This window comes from Trematomus bernacchii, unplaced genomic scaffold, assembly GCF_902827165.1.
Source record: "Trematomus bernacchii unplaced genomic scaffold, fTreBer1.1, whole genome shotgun sequence".
In the NCBI taxonomy this organism is placed as follows: domain Eukaryota; kingdom Metazoa; phylum Chordata; class Actinopteri; order Perciformes; family Nototheniidae; genus Trematomus; species Trematomus bernacchii.
In genome coordinates, this window is record NW_022987564.1 from 20,674,370 (window position 1) to 20,698,852 (window position 24,483).

Consider the following 24,483-nt stretch of genomic DNA (forward strand, 5'->3'; position numbering starts at 1 on the left):
TCGTTGAAGTCCAGCTCAGCTCCTGTCTCTTTTTCCTTTGTCGTCTGAAAAAGAGAAACTAGGGATAGATCAGCTTTCTTCATTTCCATGATATTGGCTGGCATTTGAAACTGTAAGGTTAAATCTGGCTCAGTGCTGGATGGTGGGTTCACAACTGTGTGTTGGAACTTTTCCTGCCTCTTCTGTCTGCGAGTTTTCCGAGGTCTCCCGGATGTTGTGTCAAGCTCCTGATTGAAAAAAGGTAAAGCACTAAGAGTCTCAGAGTGCTCATTTGGTGATTTTGCCTGTGCTCTAGTAACTACAACATTACATTTTGCTTCCCTCCAACAAATCAAAAAGCACTGGAAGATCTCGCCCCAGCACCGCTGGATAAGGCAAGTTATCAACAACCCCAATGTTCAAGAGGTAAGTTTGACCCTCTACTTTTATGTACATGTCAGCTGTTGAATAGCTTTTCTCATCTCCATGCACACAACAGATTGGGATCGTGTCTCTTGTGCTAATAATGTTGGGTGGTACAAACTTCCGGTGTACAAGAGTCTGACTACTCCCAGAATCCAGCAAGGCCTTGATAATCCGTCCATTAACTTCTATGAGTGTCATCTTAATAGACTGGTCATCCTTACGCACATGCTCAATATGAGGGCGAGGCACAAAGCACATTTGTGTCATTTTGGCTGCATTTTGGGGGCACATAGGTTTTATATGGCCTTCTATTCCACAGAGATAACAAATTGGCTTTTTACCAAGAGGTTTAAATGGGCCGCTAGCTGACTGCTTTTCCCACATGGGAGGCTTACCCACACCGGAGGGTGCCTCCTGATCGTACTGTCGAGCTGGTTTGTGTCGATCCTTTGAACTCCATGAGTTATAGCTCCATTGTTGTCCTTTATTACGGGCAGCAACAAAGACATCAGCCAGTCCAGCAGCCTCCATCGCCGATCCTGGGTCACGCTCTCGGATCCAGACTTGAAGCTCAGGGGACAACATTCTCAAATATTGCTCAAGTATGATTATTTCACCAATTTCATGTATGGCTTTACATTTTGGTTGGATCCATTTCCCATAAAGTTCCTTGAGTCTTACATACAACTCCTTGGGGCTCTCGTCAGGGTTAAACTCCAAGGAACGAAATCTTTGCCTGTAGGTCTCAGGATTTATGTCATACTTAGAAAGAATAGCAGATTTTACTTGGTCATAGTCAAGAGAATCATCAATGTCCATATGCACATAAGCACCTCTAGCTTTGCCAGTAAGCAATGGTAACAAGTGAAAAACCCAATCTGCTTTCTGCCACCGGCATGCTATAGCAATCCGTTCAAATGTAATCAGAAAGTGTTCAATGTCATCATTGTCCGTTAATCTTTCCATTCTGGGCTCATGGTGTGTGCGAGACTGACCTGCAAGGTTTGGATGGGCAGCCATGGTAAAAGGCTCAGCTTGCACCTGAGGATGGTTGCTGGTGGCTGGTAAGACTTGCACCTCTGATGGATCAGGGTCTGCGGACAGAGAATCTGGTACTGGAGATGTTCTGGCCTGAACTTCTAACTGCAAAAGCTGAAACTGCTGTTGCATTGTTTCAAAACGCTGTTCCTGTCTTGTAGTTATCTCGCTCTGCTTTGCCGCTTGAGCCTCCGTCTGCCCCATATGAGCCTGAAGCAGGGCCACCAGGTCCGACCTGGATGGCTCCTTACCTTCACCCTCAGTGCTTTCTACCGCTCCAGAGGCGTCATTGTCCTCCTCTTCACTATCGGCTTGCTTCTCCTGGACATTTGAAAGGCTTGTCGGTCCTCCCGGTTTCCTTGTAATTCTCCCTCCACGCTGCATCTTTTTTTTGTCCTCCACTGAATGATCCCACCACTGCCACCAATTGTCAGGGACCAAGCAGTAAGGCAACAGGACACAGGAGTGGTTTAAATAAACTAGGGTTTTTATTTAACCAAAAGTCCACAAAAAACATCATACAATAACTAGGCCTACAAAAGAGGTCAACAGAAAATACCTCAAAGAAACATAACAGGTGTTAACTCAACAAAACTGACCTCCCACAATGAAAAACCAAGGAACCTATATAGTGGCTTGGCCAAACCAAGTTGAACCCAAGGGATAATTAATAGTCACATCATAGACAAAGGATACAGACAAAACCCACCCCCTTTGACATGGAAGCAGGTGGTTTGTCCCAATCTGTCCCAATTGGCTCCTTGCAGTATGTATGAGTCCTCAGCGCTCGGCCACGCCCTTTGCTGAACCCGGAAGTAACCTCCCCCAATGGACATGGTAACTCAAGAGACAAAGAAAGTAATTAATACAAACAAATACTTGTGTTAGCTGTGCTAAACTGTTTGAAGTAATGTCAGATTACAATCAAATAAAGAGTTTACCATTCAAAGCAAATGTGTGGTGTTAATTGGCATGTTTTATTGTAGCTGCACTGAAGCAAAACTACTGAAGATGAGGATGCAGTGTAGTTGGTTTACCCTGTGTGGCTGGGGCCATCACACTCACAAATGGAACAGTGAGACCTGAGGGGTCTGCTGGGTTCGTACAGCTGAAGGAGGTCCTTGATATATTTGGGTCCTAGCCCGTTTAGTGCTTTATATGTGTGCAATAAAATCTTAAAATCAATTCTATCACTCACTGGAAGCCGAGTGATGTGATCTGTTTTCTTTGTCCGGGTTAACACTCTGGCAGCAGCATTTTGAATTAGTTGGAGTTGACGGAGTGATTTTTTTGTGAGGCTTGTGAAGATGCTGTTGCAGTAGTCAAATGCATGGACAATTTTTCAAGGTCCTGCTTGGACATAAGGTCTTTTTTAGTCGGTAGTAGGCTGATTTGTTGATTGCTTTGATGTGGCTGTTAAAATTGAGGTCAGAGTCTAAAATGATACTTAGGTTTCTTGCTTGACTTTTGGGTTCGAGTGATAGTGATTCCAGGTGTGCAGTGACTTTATTTACAGTAACTCTCTCTTCTTTGGTTCCAAAAACAAGTTTTTTTCTGTATTGAGCTGTAAGACATTACGGCATATCCAGTCATGTATTTGTTTTAAGCATGTGATCAATAAATCAGTAGGACCGTATTCATCTATAGAAAGTAATATGTAGATTTGGGTGTCATCCACGTAATTATGATATGAAATGTTATTTTAAATTATTTGAGCAAGTGGCAGCATGTACAAGTTGAATAGAAGAGGCCCGAGGATCGACCCCTGGGGACAGCTACCAATGGAAAGAAAATACTCTCGGTCTTCAACATAGGATTTAAACCATTTTAGGACAGTGCCAGACAGACCCACACTTTTCTCTAGTCTTTCTATTAAAATATTGTGATCTACGGTGTCAAACGCCACACTGAGGTCCAATAAAACTAAAACTGTGGATTTCCCAGTCGGTATTAAAATGAATGTCATTTAAAATCCTTAATAAAACCGTCTCTGTGCTGTGACGAGACCTAAAACCAGATTGAAAGGTGTCTAAAATATTATTGGAAGTCAAAAAACTGTTAAGTTGTAGGTAGACAACCTTTTCAATTATTTTGCTTAAAAATGGTACATTTGAAATTGGCCTGTAATTACTGATCGTCAGTGTATCGAGGGTGTTCTTTTTTTTTGTTGCAGTGGCTTAATAACTGCAGTTTTCAATCCTTTGGGGAAGTCACCTGAATGGAGTGACATGTTCACAATCTGGAGTACATCTGAGACAATATAACAATAGACACTTTTAAAAAAGTTTGTCGGAAGACTATCAAGGCTACATGTAGTTGTTTTTAGATTAGTATAACTTCTTCTAGTGTTTTATGGCTGACTGGAACAAACTTTTACATGTTTGCTTGGCTAATTGTGTGTCCTTGCAACGGGGAACATAGTCAAGACTCGGAATTGAGGAACTTATTTCTTGCCTGATCTTTTCTGTGAAGAACAAAGCAAAATCATTACATTTCTGAGTGGAGATTAGTTCAGGGGCTATTTCCATTCTGGGGTTAGTTAACTTATCAACAGTGGAAAATAATAAACAAGTTATTGATAAGAGCAGAGAAAAAGGATTGTCTAGCTTTCTTCAGTTCAAGAACGTAGGTGAATAGTTTTTCTTTGTAAATATCATGATGCATCTTGAGTTTTGTTTTCCGCCACCTGCGTTCAGCTTTCCGGCATTCTGTTTTTTGACATTTCAATGATGGCGAATTTCTCCATGGTGCTTTTGTTTTACCAAAGATTTTCTTTACTTTCACGGGCGCAATGGCGTCAATGATACTGGTCAGTTTTGCATTAAATTTATCCACCAGATTACTAACAGGGTTCGGTGTGAGAGCAGGCGCGGCTAAAAAGGCATGGATAAATGATGTACAGGTATTGTCATTTATATACCTTCTCAAAATTACATCTGACCTAGTGTGGATCACATCAGTGACAGACATCTCAAAGGAGATACAGTAATGGTCAGAAAGAGCAACATCAGAAACAAAAACCTTACAAATATCAAGACCTTTTGACAATTAAATCCAGTGTATGGCCCTTTAAGTGACACAAGTTTGTCATGTGTAGTCCAATAAACCTCATTAGGAGTCTGACACTTTGAAAGAATGTTGGCTACTCATCCTTGAAAGCTCTCATAGCCTTTAAGTCATCACACTTTCAAATGTTTAGTGAAGAACATTCTTAGTCAAGTCTTTTAAACTTGCTGGTCAATACATATTTGCATACACATTACTGTGAGCTGCTGTTCACAATGTTATTGTACCTTGCCAGGAAAACAAACCCCTGAAGTTCAAAGGAAGTGGTTGTGGACATGTTCAGGAAGTAAGGGTGCAGCACTGTCTACAGTACAAAACACAAGTAAAGTTTCAAATAACATCCAAAGAGAGTGTGTTCCAAGGATTTTATTAAATTCAAAGTTGATGCCAGTTCAGACTGCTTCCAGGCAAGTCCAGGAACCTGAGGACAGAAAATACAATTTAGAACATTTGCAAAGCATTTCCCTTACTTCATTGTAGCAATCTTTAAGTTAAACCAATTTACAGTTAGTAAGGTCAATAGCCGCGTTCACACCGCAGTACTTTTCCCACTTTAGTTCCGATATAGTTCCGAAATGTCGCGTTCACACCAAAAAGAGCCGGAACAAAAATTAGTTAATCAGAACCTTTTTTACCCCCTTTTCCGTCCCTGCTAGAGAGCAGGGACTTTCGTGGGAGAAAAAGGTTCCTATGTCTGATTGGCTGGGCGGAATGCAAACCACGCCCCGTAAAACTCCAAAAAAGTTTTGTGAAGCCGCCATTTTATTATCCTCGCATTAGCATTATTAGCATTAGCATTAGCCCAGCGCAGAAACGCAGAGACACTAATTTATGGCAACACAAAAGAAAACATGGGAGCGGTGGAGATGAGGAGGCGATTTACTCGGAAGGCTTCAGTAGAAGCTGCTGGGAGTCCCAGCAGCTTCTACTGAAGCCAGTCCCCAACTCCGGGGACTTCCGGCCGGGGACTCCGGGTGGCAGTATACGCCGTGAAGTTGTTTGCGGCCTGCCAGTAAACCCAAAGCAGAAGAAGAAGTGACGTCATCGGCTTCATTTGCCTAATCCTTCCCCAGGAACTTAACGCGATCTGTACTTAGTTCATGAGAACTAAAGAGTTCTCATTAACTAATAGTCTAGCACAGGGGTGGGCATTTTACATTTCACATCCGGCCCGTTGGCCGGCCTTGGCCGGCCCGTGTGAGGTTGATCATAAATTATAACATAATGAAAAAAAACAGCAACCTTTTCAAAATAAAAGCAACACAGCTGTATTGCTTGCATGGCGTAAATACTTTTCTAACTGTGTTGCTTTTATTTTGAAAAGGGCGCTGCTGTTTTTTTAATTTATTTACGTAAACGCGCATGCCGTGAACAGCTACGAGTGATGCTGGCCGGCTAGTCCTCGAAATGTCCGCTAAGGGCAAAAAAAGAAAGATCGATACTGAATGCCGCATTTTCAACAAGACATGGACCGCTAAGTATTTATTTACAGAAGTGAAAGGTAAAGCTGTGTGTTTAGTTTGTGGTGCGCAGGTCGCTGTGTTCAAGGAGTACAATTTGAGTCGCCACTATGCTACCAAACACGCAGATAAATACAAGAACCTGTCTGAGGAAGAGCGGGCAAAGGGGTCGGATGCTTTGCTAGCTAAGCTGCAAAGCCAACAACACATTTTCACAAAACATTCCACATCCAGAGATGCAGCTGTCAAGACTAGTTATGTCTTAAAAGTAAACCGTTTTCGGACAGAGAGTTCATTAAGGAGTGTTTGTTGGACTTTGCCGCACTAATATGCCCGGAGAAAAAGGAGGCATTTGAGAAAGTGCCGCTCTCCCGACGCACTGTTACGAGGAGAATTGAGGACATCGCGGGAAATCTGGAGCTTCAGCTGCAGAACAGAGCGGTCAACTTTGACTTTTTTTCCTTGGCTTTGGATGAGAGCTGCGATGTACGTGACACTGCCCAGCTACTCATCTTCCTACGTGGGATAACTACAGACTTCAAAATCACGGAGGAGCTGGCAGCCATGCAGTCAATGAAAGGGACAACAACAGGGAGTGATTTGTTCACGGAGGTAAATGCATGTGTGGAAAAGTTGGGACTGAAATGGGACAAGCTGGCAGGCGTGACAACGGATGGTTGTCCAAATCTGACAGGGAAAAATGTTGGACTATTGAAGAGAATGCAGGATAAAGTGACAGAAATTGGTATTTTTGCATTGTATTATACATCAGGAAGTGTTGTGTAAGTCAGTGTTAAAAATTAACCATGTTGTTGATGTTGTAACTAAAATAGTTAACTTCATCAGGGCAAGAGCATTGAATCACAGACAGTTTGTTGCACTTTTGGAGGAAAGTGAGACTGAACATCGTGACATACCCTACCATGCAGCTGTCAGGTGGCTCAGCCTGGGCAAAGTGCTGAAAAGAGTATGGGACCTGAGAGAAGAGATTCAAGACTTCTGTGTGAAGAAAGGAAACGACATCCCACAGCTTTCAGATGCAGACTGGATGGCAGACCTTGGTTTTGCTGTAGATGTGACTGCACTAATGAGTGAACTAAATGTCAAACTGCAAGGCAAGGGCCTTTTTGTGCATGACATGTACAGTGCAGTGAAGGCTTTCATGAGAAAGCTGCAGCTTCTCTCAAGCCAAATGGAGGACAACATTCTCACGCACTTGCCAACACTGAAGGAAGCCACACCATCAGCTGATCACCTCCAGAGGTACTCATCCATGTTAGAAGCACTGCATGGTGAGTTTTCAAGGCGATTTAAAGACTTCAAAACAGTTGAGAATAAAATGAACATGATCTTTTCCCCATTTACATGCCATGTGGATGATGCACCCAGTGATGTTCAGCTTGAACTCATTGACCTGCAGTCTGACACACTTCTGTCAGAGCACTTTAGGTCAGTCTCACTGCCTGAGTTTTACGCTTCCCTGAAAGAGGAGAACTTTCCACACATCAGGAGACGTGCTCAGAAGATGATGGTCCTCTTTGGATCTACCTACATATGTGAACAGACATTCTCAGTGATGAAGTTCAAGAAATCCAGATACAGATCCTCTATCACTGATGATCACCTCTCAGCTGTCCTTCGCATATCCACCTCAGACATTGAACCAGATTTCCGTGCACTTGTTCAAGCCCAAGACAGACTGGATTTTTCTCACTGAACAAGTAAAATGAACTGAAAAACAAAAATCAAAAGCACTCATTTCTTTTTGTATAAAGCTGATTGATTTCTTATCTTTAACATACTGTAAAACACCTTTTCAGTATTGGTATATTGAGCAGAATTAAGTTCAACTTATTTTTGATTCGGCCCCCCAACACAGCTCGAGTTTCTGAAGTGGCCCCTTGTAAAAAATAATTGCCCACCCCTGGTCTAGCAGGAAGGGCCCTCAGATTTTGAGATACCCCTACCCGAGGTAGAACAAATGACAACAATGATTTTTCTGATCTTTAGGGTCTCCCATTAATGAAATTGATTGTTGTCAAATTGTATTTTGGGGGAAAAAATGTTTTTTTGGTTGTTCTTTAGAACTACCCCAATCCCTGAAAAAGAACCAAATTAGACCAGGCCGAATATGGGAAAGGTGACAAAAAAGCCCATAACTTGAGAATGACCACTATTTTCCTCTTCAGATTTGCTGAGGTATGAACCAGGTGGCTGTCCTACATCACCAAATAGTCAGACAATTATTTAACTAAAGAAATACTGAATTATAGTCCTGTAAACCTAGCTTTAGTTTAGGCGGAAATTGTACTTTTTGGTGATAGGAACATAGGACTCAATCACTTTTCTCTCATTTATCAGAAAAACAGAAATCCCTAAAAAATATACCATTACTGAATTGTCTAGGGTGCTATTGAACACTAACCAGTAGTTGTATGGAAATATCTGGTACAGTTCTATTGCAAAATGAGATTTCTTCATACCTAAAATAACTACTCACATCACAAACCTCCACACGCAACCTCCGTTCCACAACAAACCATCTGCTTCGCCCCCCCAGGACCAAACTCCGCACAATGGGAGATCGGGATTTCTGTGCAGCTGCTCCTCACCGACTCCACAGACCACATGAGGACTCCACAGACCACTGAAGCCTGTTAAGCCCCAAAAGACCCCGTCGACGGAATGATGGAATGAATACCTATGGTGATAATTCAATGTAATACACCATTTTTATAGTCTGGTACCTGAAAAAGGTCAAATGGCACTGATGGAACCAGATGTACCCAAATGTGCCGAAAGCTTATTCCGCCTGGAACTTTTTTTTGCTAAACCTCTCTAAAAAGGTCAAATTTAACTTGTTTTGCCTCAATCTTGATACAGGGTACTTATTATATGTTATAGTTTGGATTCCTAAAGCTTTTAGTCTACCATCCCATCATTCAAGGGTGGTTTTCACTATAAGTAATGTTTTTTCTTTAGGCGGAGGTAAGAATTTACCTTTTTTTGCTATGTTCCATCTGAATTTATCTGAAAATCTATATTGATTCTGACACTTCTACATCCAACTCACAGATGTAACCTTGCTTTGATAAAAGAAATTATTCATATAACCCTTTTAGAAGTGAAGTTGTAGTCATTTGTTTTGGGCATGTCATTTTCGAGCCTGAAACCTGAAAAACAGGCTCGGGGCTTAACAGGTTAACCTGTTACGCACGGCCCCCCCCAGTACCGGGCGGATAAACGCGTCATTTGCAGGAAACAACGTCTAAGGAATCTTAATATTTAATAAAACTATGAATGTTTTATATCCATGTAACGGGAAGAAACTCAGCTAACTGATCTTTTTAATTTTTTTTCTCCAAAAAAACCCCACAATGCTAGCACTCAGCCTCTGAATTAGCCACGAGCGAAAAAATGTAACCTAAAACGGCACTTAAACTCACAATAACTCCCTTATTACTTATCCTAGATGCACAGCCAACCACTCGTTTTTGGTGTCCTGGAGACACTGAATCTAGTGGTGCCCACCTCAACACTCAGTGATAAACATTTGCGACGCTATAAATGAAAGCGTACATCATAACATGTGTAGCTAAGTAGCTAGAAACGCTAACATGGCTTACCTTGGTCAAAACTGGTCTTCAATGGCATTAAAACGATAAAAAAACGATGCTGCAGTTAATCAATAGGTTCATCCAATGTATCTGTGCCCTCTTTGAAATTATTTCTGATAATCCATAAGCAATAAAACTGCTTTTTTGTTTCCAAATGCCAGAGCTAGAATGTAGCTCCACTCTGCTTTACATTTACATGCGCCCAGCCCCCACCTTTTCTCTTCACAATGAGTGTGTGTGTGGCCCCCCTCCCTTCGATTCTATTGGCTCTAACGGTCAGAAAGAGGTGTCAACCATCAAAATCGACCAAGGGGGGCCAGAGATATAGAAAAAAAAACATTTTCACCCAAATCACCTCAGAGGTGGGGTGGTTTTGGCTAAACCTCTCTAAAAAGGTCAAATGTCACTTGTTTTGCATCAATCTTGATACAGGGTACTTATTATATGTTGTACTTTGGATTCCTAAAGCTTTTAGTCTACTAACCCATCATCCAAGGGTAGTTTTCACTATCTGTAAAACATAATTTTTGGACGGACACTATAATTTACAGTTTTTTACTATGTAAAATCTGAATTTTCTTTAAAATAAAAAACATTTATATTGATTCTGACACTTCTACATCCAACTCACAGATGTAACCTTGCTTTGATAAAAGACATTATTCATATAACCCTTTTAGAAGTTAAGTTATAGTCATTTGTTTTGGGCATGTCATTTTCGAGCCTGAAACATGAAAAACAGGCTTGGTGCTTAACAGGTTAAGAAAGGCCTAAAAACCTTTCTTTTAAAAAAAGCTTTCAAGAGAGGAAAACGGAGAACTGGAAGAATGAGTGGAAAAGCGTCACATAAATGTATAAGTGTTCACAGCTCCGTGGGAATTATTATGTGCAATTCATTTCTTAAGGTTATACTAACAATTTAAGTCATGTTTAATGATCTTGAACGTCACTAAAACATAGCTATTAAGAAAGCTATTTCATAAATGGCTAGATCTTGATAAATAACAATTATTTGTTTTGTTTTGTGTTAAAATATTGAGTAGTTAAATTATTTAAAATGCACAGTCCTGAATGTGGGTTTGTGGTGAATGTGGGGATCTACAGGACACACATGTTCAGAGTAAAGGCTTTCACATTATTATAATTATAATTTTATTGAAATGTACATTTTACACCAAAACGGAACACAAAAGCAGGACCAACCATCATACATTGAATTCCTTGACTAACAAGAGAAAGATTCATCATTTAAATACATATTTAACAACAAATGGGCCGGTTCTAAGGGGTTATTCAGTTAAGCCCGATGAGAGGGGAAACAGCTGTGCACATGTCATCATTAACAGACGTCGTTTAAGAGTGACGTTTGAGTGAACGAGGACATCCCAATTAATACCTGAGGACTCCTCTGTCCTCGCGTCACCTCCTCGTGTCTCTCGCTCGCATCTTACGGAGGCGGAGCTAAGACGCAAGGAAGGGACGCGAGTGAGGGAAAGGAGGAGTCGAGGAGGGGTATTGAGACGAGGCTCCTGTCTCATGTTTTCCTCCTTGTGTCTTGTCTGGTCCTACTTCCTGTGTTTGCCTTCCTGTCTTTAGTTTCCCTGGTGTGTCTGATTGTCTCATTGTGTTCACCTGTTGCCCTTGTGTTTCTGCCTCCCTTACCCAGCTGTTTCTTGTCCCGTGATTACCCCTCTCTGTATTTAGTCTCGGCTTTCCCTGTGTTCCCCTCTCGGTTCATTGTTTGTCTTTCCTGTCTCTGGTCATGGTCAGTTTTGTTTGTTAATGCTACCTTGTGCTACTTATGTTTTTTCGTGCCATGGACATCCCATGCCTTTAAATAAAGCTCGCTTTTGTTTCTAGACCTTTTACCTTTTTTATAGTCTGCATTTGGGTCCTACCTTTTTCGCGATCTTAACAGAGATCTTAACAGAATGAACCGACCAATTATGGACCGAACGGATTTTGATGATTTTGACATTGATCTGTTCGATCTAGAGTACACTCTTCGGTGTCTTCATGCTGAGTGGAGTAGAACCTCGGCTAGAAGGGACAAAGAGGTTATCTTCAAGAAGGCACAAATGGAGGTGGCCAACATGCCTTGGTTGAGGAGCTCGTTGCCTGAATGGCTCAGAGTTTTTTCTCGTAGCCCTGAGTGCCAGTCTCCATTTTCTGACCCTTTCTTGGGATCCCGCCTGGCGTTTGAAGGTCCACGGAGCCTCCAAAAGACCTCTAAAAAACGCAAGGTCAGGAAGCCAGCTCGTACTCTAGTACCGCCCCACACAGCCATGGATCCGTGCTCCAGTACCGGCCCACACAGCCATGTTTCCGTGCTCCATTACCTGGCCCACACAGCCATGGTCGCGGCTTCAATTCCGGTCCCAGCAACTATGGTCCCAGCTCCAGTTCCGGTCCCAGCAACTATGGTCCCAGCTCCAGTTCTGGTCCCAGCAGCCATGTTTCCGTGCTCCAGTACCGGCCCACACAGCCATGGATCCGTTTTCAGTACCGGCCCACACAGCCATGGTTCCGTGCTCCAGTACCGGCCCACACAGCCATGGTTCCGGTTCCAGTACCGGCCCACACAGCCATGGTCGCGGCTTCAGTTCCGGTCCCAGCAGTCATGGTCCCGACTCCAGTTTCAGCTCCAGTACTGGCTCTCCGGTCGATGCCAGTTCCCCGTGTCCTGTCGGCGTACCGGCCGACTCCAGCACCTTGTCTCCTGTCGGCGTACGGGCCGACGCCAGCTCCCAGTGTCCTGTCGGCGTACGGACCAACGCCAGCTCCCCGTGTCCTGTCGGCGTACCGGCCGACGCCAGCCCCCCGTGTCCTGTCGGCGTACCGGCCGATTCCAGCTCCCCGTCTCCGGTTGGCTCTCCGGCCGACGCCAACCCCACGTGTCCTGTCGGCGTACCGACCGCTTCAAGTCCACTCTCAAATCCTCTCTCAAGTCCCTTCTCGATTCCCCTCTCGAGTCTCTTCTCGAGTCCCTTCTCGAGTCCCTTCTCGAGTCCCCTCTCGAGTTCCTTTCCAAGTCCCTCCTCAAGTCCCCTCTCGAGTCTCTTCTCGAGTCTCTTCTCGAGTCCCTTCTCGAGTCCCTTCTCGAGTTCCCTCTCAAGTCCCATCTCAAATCCCCTTTCCAGTCCCCACTCAAGTCCCTTCTCAAGTCCTTACTCAAGTCCCTTTCCAAGTCCCTTCTCAAATCCCTTCTCAAATCCCTTCTCATTTCCCTTCTCAAGTCCCAACCCCATGTCCTGTCCTGTTGGGGGTCCCGCCGACACCTGTCTCGCCGGGGGTCCTGCCAACTCTATGTCCTGTCCCGTTGGGGGTCCCGCCGACTGCTGTTCTGCCGGGGGTCCTGCCAACCCAATATCCTGGTCCGTTGGGGGTCCTGCCAACTCCATGTCCAGTGTCGTTGGGGGTTCCGCTGAGGGTCCTGCCAACTCCATGTCCTGTTTCGTTGGGGGTTCCACCGGATTTCCTGCCAACACCTGATCCTGTCCTGTTGGGGGTCCCGCCGACACCTGCTCCGCCGGGTTTCCTGCCAACTCCTTGTCCTGTTTCATTGGGGGTCCAGCCGACACCTGTTTCGTCGGGAGTCCTGCCAACTCCATGTCCTGTACCGTTGGAGGTCCAGCCGACACCTGCTCCGCCGGGTTTCCTACCAACTCCATGTCCTGTGCCGTTGGGTGCCAGCCGACACCTGTTTCGTCGGGGGTCCTGCCAACTCCATGTCCTGTACCGTTGGAGGTCCAGCCGACACCTGTTTCATCGGGGGTCCTGCCAACTCCACGTCCTGTTCAGTTGGAGGTCCAGCCGACACCTGTTTCATCGGGGGTCCTGCCAACTCCACGTCCTGTTCCGTTGGGGGTCCAGCCGACATCTGCTCCGCCGGATTTCCTGCCAACTCCATGTCCTGTACCGTTGGAGGTCCAGCCGACACCTGCTCCGCCGGATTTCCTGCCAACACCAGATCCTGTCCTGTTGGGGGTTCCGCCGACACCTGCTCCGCCGGATTCCCCGCCAACACCTTGTCCTGTCCTGTTTGGGGTCCCGTCGACACCAGCACTTGCTCCGTCGGGGGTTCCACTGACACCAGCCCATGTTCCGTCCAGGGTCCCGTCTACGCCTGTCCCGCCAGGGGTCCCACCAGCTCCTGCTCTCAATCCCAGTGCTCCGGCGATCCTGCGGACACTGGAGGGGTCCCATTGCGGCATACGTCGTCCTCCGGAGCTATCCCGTCGCCGCCTTCTTGCCCGACCTTGTGCCCGGCCTCCTGAGTTCCCCAGCGGCTTTCGCCCTCGAGCCTTGTCCCCTGAGTTCGGCCGCTGTGGCCTTCGCCCCTTTTTGAACTCTGCCTTGCCCCCGGGCCGTCCGCCCGAGACCCCCTCCTCGAACTCTGCCTTGCCCCCGGGCCGTCCACCCGAGACCCCCTCCTCGAACTCTGCCTTGCCCCCGGGCCGTCCGCCCGATATTCCCACCATGAACTCTGCCTTGCCCCCGGGCCGTCCACCCGAGACCCCCTCTATGAACTCTGCCTTGCCCCCGGGCCATCCGCCCGAGACCATCTCCTGTTCCTCTGCCTTGCCTCTGGGCTGTCGATCCAGACCCGTCCACCGGACCCCCTCCACCCACCCTTTTGGAAATGTTGGATTTGTGTAGGGACGTCTTGAATCTGTCCCTTGAGGGGGGGGTTATGTCATGATTTGAGTTTTGTGTGTTAACCTCTTAAGCACGGCGGTCCCCCCATTGGACCCCTCCCACCGTTTTTTTTTCGAGACAATTTCTCAGGGCTTCTTAACATTTATGAAACTATTAATGTGTAGCACCAGATTAACGGGAAGAATCTCAGCTAACTGAAGATATGAACCATTTTTCCCAAAACAAAACACAAGTCTCATAAAAAAATTAAGATTAAAACTGAGACTCCACAGATTATTTAGGTTTAGTATCATCACTGAACGATCCGAACTTGCGACAGGGGAAGCAAACACAGACATCACAACACGTACCTTTACGGAGCTTTTACGGCAGATCGTCTCACCGTAGCTGTCAATTAGGTCAAAAGACGTGTTCAATGGCATTAAAACGAAAAAAAAAAATGCTACAACTGTTGATCCATAGGTTAATAATGTACCTGCGCCTTTGAAAAAATTATTTATAATCCATAATTCCATTTTTATGTAAAAATCGGAGCGGAAAAGTTAGCTGCTAATGGTAGCCACCAGAGTGTATGCAGCTTCCGGTTTTGGTTACGCGTCACTCTCACTCCTTATTTGTAAACGTTTTGGTGTGCATAGAACTTTCCCTCGATTCCATTGGCTCTAGCGGTTATAAAGAGATTTCATTCATCAAATTCGACCAAGGGGGGCCAGAGATAGGTCAAATCCACCCAAATGACCCCAGAAGTGGGTTTTTGTTGGCTAAATCTCTCTAAAAAGGTCAAATATCACTTGTTTTGCATCAATCTTGATACAGGGTACTTATTATATGTTGTACTTTGGATTCCTAAAGCTTTTAGTCTACTAACCCATCATCCAAGGGTAGTTTTCACTATAAGTAAAAAAGAACTTTTGGACGGACACTATAATTTACAGTTTTTTACTATGTAAAATCTGAATTTTCTTTAAAATAAAAAACATCTATATTGATTCTGACTTTTCTACATCCAACTCACAGGTTTATCATTACTTTGAGAATTAAGATTATTAATTTAACCCTTTTAGAAGGGAAGATATGGTCATTTGTTCTGGGAATGTCATTTTAGAGCCTGAGACCTGAAAAACAGGCTCAGGGCTTAAGAGGTTAAGTTTTGTGTTTATTTTGCTGTTCTGTTCTCCCTGCTTGTGGTCAAATAGTCCATTTAGCTTAGGAACCTTCCTAACGGAGTGAAATGACCCGTAAGTCCCTCAGTGGCAGCCATGATAAGTGCCGTTCGAATTCTCTAAATTAAAAGGAAAGGAGGTTTCAAACTTCCTTTATAACCTCCTTTAGCTTAGGAACCACTGGACCTGCCTAACCGAAAGGAGAGGAGAAAATGCTGCCCCACAATGCCTTGCGGCCGCGGCATTTGCCGTCACACAACAGTCGGCCGTTCACGGAAACAATCGATTATGAACGAGAAATGATATCATGAAAGTTACGGTTCAAAACGTATGTGGTAAGTTGCCAAAGTGCTTTGTTTTGAACGTTCATCAGTATTATAATCAAAAAGAGAAATATGAACGTTAGTTTTTACTGAAATGATCAAATAAAGTCAACATTTCACAGTCTTTACTAAGCTGTGTGGGGTTTGTTCAACTTTTAAAAAGATGTTTGTATGGTGATATACACAGTGGTAGATGTTAAGGACTAACGTTTATAATAAATACATTTGTATTGCTTTTAAGATCTTTTCATAGTTCATACAATCATACGTATTGGGATCATTTGTATTAATGTGGACCGGAGGGAGAGGGTGACGAGCATAAGTTTCACTTTCCTTTTTTATTTCAATTCCAACTTTGTTCATGAAGAATATGTTTCTCTGTTGTCCCCGTTCATAAAGCATAAAACAACAGCATCAGAGCACGGTGCAGAGTTTACAGTAGTCCCTTGTTCTTATTAAACATCCCTGTTGTAGTCCGCTGTATAGAAAACTGTAGTTTCCATAGTTTCCCCCACCGCAGCAGGCGCACATTTATGACCTCCGCTGGCGCATCATAAACACGTCGGATAGTGAAAGTGCAGTCGGATTCTCTAAAGTACCGCAGTCTCTTCTCCTAAATCCTTTTGAATTCTCCTATCCACTATCCCTTAACCCCATGACGTTTCACTCCGAGGTCAAGGAATAGACGATAGGGTTAGAACTTAGGAGCTGTTTTTTTGGAGTATTCGACCGCAACCCCTGTCTCATGTTTTCCTCCTTGTGTCTTGTCTGGTCCTACTTCCTGTGTTTGCCTTCCTGTCTTTAGTTTCCCTGGTGTGTCTGATTGTCTCATTGTGTTCACCTGTTGCCCTTGTGTTTCTGCCTCCCTTACCCAGCTGTTTCTTGTCCCGTGATTACCCCTCTCTGTATTTAGTCTTGTCTTTCCCTGTGTTCCCCTGTCGGTTCATTGTTTGTCTTTCCTGTCTCCCTCCATGTTGGTCACGGTCAGTTTTGTTTGTTAATGCTACCTTGTGCTACTTGTGTTTTTTCGTGCCATGTTCATCAGCTTTTAAATAAAGCTCGCTTTTGTTTCTAGACCTTTTACCTTTTTTATAGTCTGCATTTGGGTCCTACCTTTTCCGCAATCTTAACAGAGATCTTAACAGAGATGAACCAAACATGTATTTGCTTGCATAACATATGAGCAGTACTTCCATACCTGTGTCATCAGACAAGATGTATGGAATGGAGCTCCATCCTTGTGTCTGTCTCCTCCAGTGATGTCAAACTGCTGACTCCTGCTGTGCAGATGCTCTTCACCTCCTCCCCTTCGTCAAATCCTGAGTGTAGTCTCTGTGGGGCAGCAGTGACAATGTAGTTGCTCACAAACATGCACAGTGCAGTCATGTTTCCACTACTCCTCAAGTACTTCCTGTAGTTTGGGACATTTGTTTTGCTTTAGGTTATAACACTTGTGTTATTCTTCAGAGCTGGGTCCTCATTACAGATCTGCACTTTTTTAAATGCACCTGCATTGACACACCCGTTCACAAAATCATACTGAGTGTTTGGCACATATTAGAAAACAAGAAATGCAATGTGTAGACATGGTATTTGACAGGTATGACGGCCCACAGTCAATCAAAGACCTGGAGAGGCAAAGGAGAGGTGCAAGTGATGGAAGGCCTACACATGTTATCACTGGCAAAACAAATGTCCCAAACTACAGGAAGTACTTGAGGAGTAGTGGAAACAAGACTGCACTGTGCATGTTTGTGAGCAACTACATTGTGCTGCCCCACAGAGACTACACTCAGGATTTGACGAAGGGGACGAGGTGAAGAGCATCTGCACAGCAGGAGTAAGCAGTTTGACATCACTGTACAGTGATCAGGAGGAGACAGACACACGGATGGTGCTCCATGCCATACATCTTGCAGAGTCATATTCCCGCATCATTGTGAGGTCTGATGACACAGATGTGGAAGTACTGCTCATATATTATGCAAGCAAATACATGTTTGGTTCATCTCTAGTGTACATGCAGGCCATGGAATGAGAGAGAGATAAGTCCCCATCAACACCATATGTGAGAAAATTGGAAAAGACATTTCTAACTGTCTACCAGCATGTCGTGCACTCACTGGCTGTGGCACAAGAAGTAGTTTGTACAGAATAGGAAAGACAATCAGCATCAGCAAGTCGTTTGTGACCCTGACCAGAGCTGTTTCAGTGCTGTGGGCGGAACGGAAACCGAACTGGAATTTCTCAAAGAGGCCGTTTAGTTGGAGATGGTCCTGAAGCTGGGCGGAAACCACATGTCTAACTGTCTACCAGCATGTCATGCACTCACTGGCTGTGGCACAACAAGTAGTTTGTACAGAATAGGAAAGACAACAGCATTCACCAAACTCAAGACCCATCTCAGCGAGCTCAAAGATCTGGCCCATTTTGGACTCTCTTCCAGCTTGGAAGAGTCTTTGCCAGTTGCAAGAGAATTTGCGCTTCTGCTATATGGAAAAAAGGAAATTGGACTGATGTGCACAAACTTGGATGAACTGAGGTTCATAATTGCATCAACAACAGATGCAGCCTCGGAAAATCTGCCGCCAACAGAGGATGCATTTCAACAACATGTAAAGAGCAATGTTTCAGACAGTGATATAACCCTTGTTATGGAGTCCTGTTGGCAGGGGGTGGATTGTCAGAGATGGGGCCATTCAACCAGTGCTATTTACAAAACCCCCAGCACCTACAGAAGTGAGAGACATTACTCACTTGTATTGCAAAGATGCAATCCAGCAAGTGTGGAGAGAGTGGAAAGTGCCTTCCCTGTACGGAGTTCTGCAACTGCTGTGCAGAATGTCAAAATGTGTCCCCTAACGTTTCTGAGGAACCTGACATTTAACATTATATTCTAGCATCTATATACTTGACCTCTCACAGAATTATTTGATGAATTGTATACTGTACTTTGAATTAAGGTTCCAGTTTCAATAACACCTGTACTATTTAAACCTATGTTTTAGAGGCTTGCAATTTAGAACTAATACACTTTATTGTATTGGGTTACTCTTATTCTGACTATTTGGTGATGTAGTTCAGCCACCTGGTATTTCCCTCTCCAAATATAATGACCATCAGAGTGAGCATTCTTAACTTATAGGCTATTATGCCACTTATCCCCCATTCGGAATTTGACTGTGTCAGAGAAGAGGTAGGCCTATGTCTAAAGAAATCTCATTTTGCAATAGAACTGTATCAGATATTTCCATGCAACTACTGGTTAGTGTTCAATAGCACCCTAGACAATTCAGTAATGGTATATTTTTTAGGGATTTCTGTTTTTCTGATAAATGAGAGAAAAGTGATTGAGTCCTATGTTCCTTTCACCAAAAAGTACAATTTCCATCTAAACTAAAGCTAAGTTGACAGGACTATAATTGAGTATTTTTTTAGTTAAATAATTGTCTGACTATTTGGTGATGTAGGACAGCCACCTGGTTCATACCTCAGCAAATCTGAAGAGGAAAAGAGTGCCCATTCTCAAGTTATGGGCTTTTTTGTCACCTTTCCCCTATTCGGCCTGGTCTAATTTGGCTCTTTTTCAGGGATTGGGGTAGTTCTAAAGAACAACCAAACAAAAATGTTTTCCCCCAAAATAAAATTTGACAACAAAAGTCCCACATGCCAGCTTTACTTTGGAGCACCCCTTGCAGGGGTTCAGCCTGCTGAGGCTTGGCCTGTTGGGGATTTGAAGGGTAGGAACGCTGGTCGGGCTTGGCCTGCTGAGGATTTGAAGGGTAGGAATGCTGGTCGGGCTTAGCCTGCTGAGGATTTGAAGGGTAGGAACGCTGGTAGGGCTTGGCCTGCTGAGGATTTGAAGTGTAGGAAGGCTGGTTGGGCTTGTTCTGCTGGGGTTTGGGCCGGTACCTAGACTGCAGGGGATTTGAAGGGTTTGCGGCCTGCTGGAGTTTCAAAGGGTAGGAGGGCTGGTAGGGCTTGGCCTGCTGAGGAATTGAAGGATTTGCAGCCTGCTGAGGTTTGGTTCGGTACCAAGACTGCAGGGGATTTGAAGGGTTGGCGGCCTGCTGAGGTTTGGGCTGGTGGGGCTTAGGCTTGTAGCGGGCCTGCTGGGGCTTTGGAAGGTTTTTGGGCTGCTGGGGCTTGGATGGCACTGCAGAGTAGGGACCAGAGTGCATCATAATTGCAGAACTTGAAGCAATACCAGACTGAAAAGAGTTTGGATTATGGGGCAAAGGGAAAGCCCACGGCGCAGCTTTGGTTGGAAGGACACCATTTGCACTAGGGTTAGCTTGAGGTAGTTGGTTTGGTTTACGAATTATTGGTTGGCTTGGCCCGTAACTAGAAACACTTCCCTCAGGACTGTAACCATCTACTTGCCTACCATGAGAGCCACTTGGTGCAGCAGCTGGCTTCAGAGTCTCAGATAAAGCCCCATCAGTATGAAAGGGTGAATAACTACCCAAAACCCTCTCAGGCTGTGCTGAACTATCATCACTGGAAGTGGAAGCAGGTTTAAGACTTCTTGAACAATCAAAGTGAGGTGTAATGCCACTGGAGCCTCCACTTCTGTAGCTGAGTGCTAAAAGGAGAACACATTTTTTAAAAGATAGCCTTATAGGAAAATTATACATTTCAACTGCAGCTTGTGAACCATAAATCCTTACCCTTTGCTTGCTGCCCAAAAATCAAGAGTGAGAGCACAAGAACTCTAAGAAAAGAGGAATTAAACATGAGCCAACCAAAAACAGTGAAGTAGAATAAATATAAGAAATCTGACAAAATAAGAATATCTTACCTCACACACAATTCAAAATACATTTTTGGTGTAAAGCTGAAACCAAACAGTCTGTAAGCGGTGTGCAGCAAATAGAAAAATAATCTATTGTTCCAGATTCATGACTGCTGCAAAGACAGTGCTGCTTTTAAAGTGTCGGTGCATGAGCTGACCAATCATCGCACTGATGAAGTCATTGGAATCAGCTTGGGAACTCCGCCCTCTGGCAACCTGGGCAGGTGTTCACACTTTAGCTAATTTGACACATTTCAACATTTCAGTCAGTTTAACCAAATGATAACCTTTACCTGGCCGCGAGACAAAATTCCCCTGACAGGCGATAATAGTTTGATAGTAGTTTTGTTTTTGTTTAATTTTCCTCCTTCAATACCACAGAGGTATTAGTAAGACCCAGAAACTAAGACCTAAAAAGTGTAAGCTTTTGATCTTAAAACACTATGAAATGACAAGCTGTATTCAAATCAAACACATATGTATAGGGTGCAGCACTGTCTACAGCACAGCACAAGTAGAGTTTCAAAGAAGATCCAAAGAGTGTGTGTTCCAATTATTTTATTAAATTCAAAGTTGATGCCAGTTCAGACTGCTTCCAGGCAAGTACAGGAACCTGAGAACAGAAAATACAATTTAGAACATTTGCAAAGCATTTCCCTTACTTTATTGTAGCAATCTTTAAGTTAAACCAACTTACAGTTAGGAAGGTCAATGATGTCTGTTCTACACCGGCACCAGTTGCCACCTGGGCTGGAACAGGAATGACATTGGAATTTCTTGGGTCAACATTCAAGTGCGAGTTTGAGTCAGTGGGCTGCACATTAGAGCCAGAAGCAACACTTCCTTGGGAAGGAATGTCCCACATGCCAGCTTTACTTTGGAGCACCCCTTGCAGGGGTTTGGTCTGCTGAGGTTTGGTCTGCTGAGGGTTTGAAGGGTAGGCAGGATGCTGGGGTTTGGGCTGGTACCTAGACTGCAGGGGATTTGAAGGGTCGGAAGGCTGCTGGGGTTTTGGCCGGTACCTAGACTGCAGGGGACTTGAAGGGTTGGTAGCCCGCTGGGGATTCAAAGGGTATGCTGGCTGGTAGGGCTTGGCCTGCACATTAGAACCAGAAGCACCACTTCCTTCGGAAGGAATGTCCCACATGCCAGCTTTACTTTGGAGCACCCCTTGCAGGGGTTTGGCCTGCTGAGGCTTGGCCTGCTGAAGATTTGAAGGGTAGGCAGGATGCTGGGGTTTTGGCCGGTACCTAGACTGAAGGGGACTTGAAGGGTTGGTAGCCCGCTGGGGATTCAAAGGGTATGCTGGCTGGTAGGGCTTGGCCTGCACATTAGAACCAGAAGCAACACTTCCTTCGGAAGGAATGTCCCACATGCCAGCTTTACTTTGGAGCACCCCTTGCAGGGGTTCGGCCTGCTGAGGCTTGGCCTGCTGAAGATTTGAAGGGTAGGCAGGATGCTGGGGTTTTGGCCGGTACCTAGACTGAAGGGGACTTGAAGGGTCGGAAGGCTGCTGGGGTTTTGGCCGGTACCTAGACTGCAGGGGACTTGAAGGGTTGGTAGCCCGCTGGGGATTCAAAGGGTATGCTGGCTGGTAGGGCTTGGCCTGCACATTAGAACCAGAAGCAACACTTCCTTCAGAAGGAATGTCCCACATGCCAGCTTTACTTTGGAGCACCCCTTGCAGGGGTTCAGCCTGCTGAGGCTTGGCCTGCTGAGGATTTGAAGGGTAGGCAGGATGCTGGGGTTTTGGCCGGTACGTAGACTGCAGGGGACTTGAAGGGTTGGTAGCCCGCTGGGGATTCAAAGGGTATGCTGGCTGGTAGGGCTTGGCCTGCACATTAGAGCCAAAAGCAACACTTCCTTCGGAAGGAATGTCCCACATGCCAGCTTTACTTTGGAGCACCCCTTGCAGGGGTTCGGCCTGCTGAGGATTTGAAGGGGAGGCAGGATGCTGGGGTTTTGGCCGGTACCTAGACTGCAGGGGATTTGAAGGGTAGGAAGGCTGCTGGGGTTTTGGCCGGTACCTAGACTGCAGGGAACTTGAAGGGTTGGTAGCCCACTGGGGATTCAAAGGGTATGCTGGCTGGTAGGGCTTGGCCTGCACATTAGAGCCAGAAGCAACACTTCCTTGGGATGGAATGTCCCACATGCCAGCTTTACTTTGGAGCACCCCTTGCAGGAGTTTGGTCTGCTGAGGTTTGGGCTGCTGAGGGTTTGAAGGGTAGGTAGGATGCTGGGGTTTGCGCTGGTACGTAGACTGCAGGGGACTTGAAGGGTTGGTAGCCCGCTGGGGATTCAAAGGGTATGCTGGCTGGTAGGGCTTGGCCTGTACATTAGAGCCAGAAGCAACACTTCCTTCGGAAGGAATGTCCCACATGCCAGCTTTACTTTGGAGCACCCCTTGCAGGGGTTCGGCCTGCTGAGGCTTGGCCTGCTGAGGATTTGAAGGGTAGGCAGGATGCTGGGGTTTTGGCCGGTACCTAGACTGCAGGGGATTTGAAGGGTAGGAAGGCTGCTGGGGTTTTGGCCGGTACCTAGACTGCAGGGGACTTGAAGGGTTGGTAGCCCACTGGAGATTCAAAGGGTATGCTGGCTGGTAGGGCTTGGCCTGCACATTAGAGCCAGAAGCAACACTTCCTTCGGAAGGAATGTCCCACATGCCAGCTTTACTTTGGAGCACCCCTTGCAGGGGTTCGGCCTGCTGAGGATTTGAAGGGTAGGCAGGATGCTGGGGTTTTGGCCGGTACCTAGACTGCAGGGGATTTGAAGGGTAGGCAGGATGCTGGGGTTTTGGCCGGTACCTAGACTGCAGGGGATTTGAATGGTTGGTAGCCCGCTGGGGATTCAAAGTGTATGCTGGCTGGTAGGGCTTGGCCTGCACATTAGAGCCAGAAGCAACACTTACTTCGGAAGGAATGTCCCACATGCCAGCTTTACTTTGGAGCACCCCTTGCAGGGGTTCGGCCTGCTGAGGATTTGAAGGGTAGGCAGGATGCTGGGGTTTTGGCCGGTACCTAGACTGCAGGGGATTTGAAGGGTAGGAAGGCTGCTGGGGTTTTGGCCGGTACCTAGACTGCAGGGAACTTGAAGGGTTGGTAGCCCACTGGGGATTCAAAGGGTATGCTGGCTGGTAGGGCTTGTCCTGCACGTTAGAGCCAGAAGCAACACTTCCTTCGGAAGGAATGTCCCACATGCCAGCTTTACTTTGGAGCACCCCTTGCAGGGGTTCGGCCTGCTGAGGCTTGGCCTGCTGAGGATTTGAATGGTAGGCAGGATGCTGGGGTTTTGGCCGGTACCTAGACTGCAGGGGATTTGAAGGGTAGGCAGGATGCTGGGGTTTTGGCCGGTACCTAGACTGCTGGGGATTTGAAGGGTTAGTAGCCCGCTGGGGATTCAAAGGGTATGCTGGCTGGTAGGGCTTGTCCTGCACGTTAGAGCCAGAAGCAACACTTACTTCGGAAGGAATGTCCGACATGCCAGCTTTACTTTGGAGCACCCCTTGCAGGGGTTCGGCCTGCTGAGGATTTGAAGGGTAGGCAGGATGCTGGGGTTTTGGCCGGTACCTAGACTGCAGGGGATTTGAAGGGTTGGTAGCCTGCTGAGGATTTGAAGGGTAGGAAGGCTGGTTGGCCTTGGTCTGCTGGGGTTTAGGCCGGTACCCTAGACTGCAGGGGATTTGAAGAGTTTGTGGCCTGCTGAAGTTTCAAAGGGTAGGAGGGCTGGTAGGGCTTGGCCTGCTGAGGAATTGAAGGATTTGCATCCTGCTGAGGTTTGGGTCGGTACCAAGACTGCAGGGGATTTGAAGGGTTGGCGGCCTGCTGAGGTTTGGGCTGGTGGGGCTTTGGAAGGTTTTTGGGCTGCTGGGGCTTGGATGGCACTGCAGAGTAGGGACCAGAGTGCATCACAAGTGCAGAACTTGAAGCAATACCAGACTGTAAAGAGTTTGGATTATAG

The 24,483-nt window shown here is 45.7% G+C and overlaps 1 protein-coding gene across 1 annotated transcript; it reads right to left on the reverse strand.

The window, feature by feature from the left end:
* Positions 1 to 21,067: 21,067 nt before the first annotated feature.
* Positions 21,068 to 24,431, reverse strand: LOC117477799 (sporozoite surface protein 2-like). Its single transcript, XM_034124545.1, has 6 exons — positions 24,313 to 24,431; positions 23,984 to 24,194; positions 22,946 to 23,887; positions 21,893 to 22,450; positions 21,224 to 21,382; positions 21,068 to 21,139 (listed from the first exon to the last, which is right to left on the reverse strand). Exons 1-6 carry the CDS (start codon positions 24,429 to 24,431, stop codon positions 21,080 to 21,082), a joined length of 2,049 nt encoding a protein of 682 aa, XP_033980436.1. The 3' UTR covers positions 21,068 to 21,079.
* Positions 24,432 to 24,483: the final 52 nt, after the last annotated feature.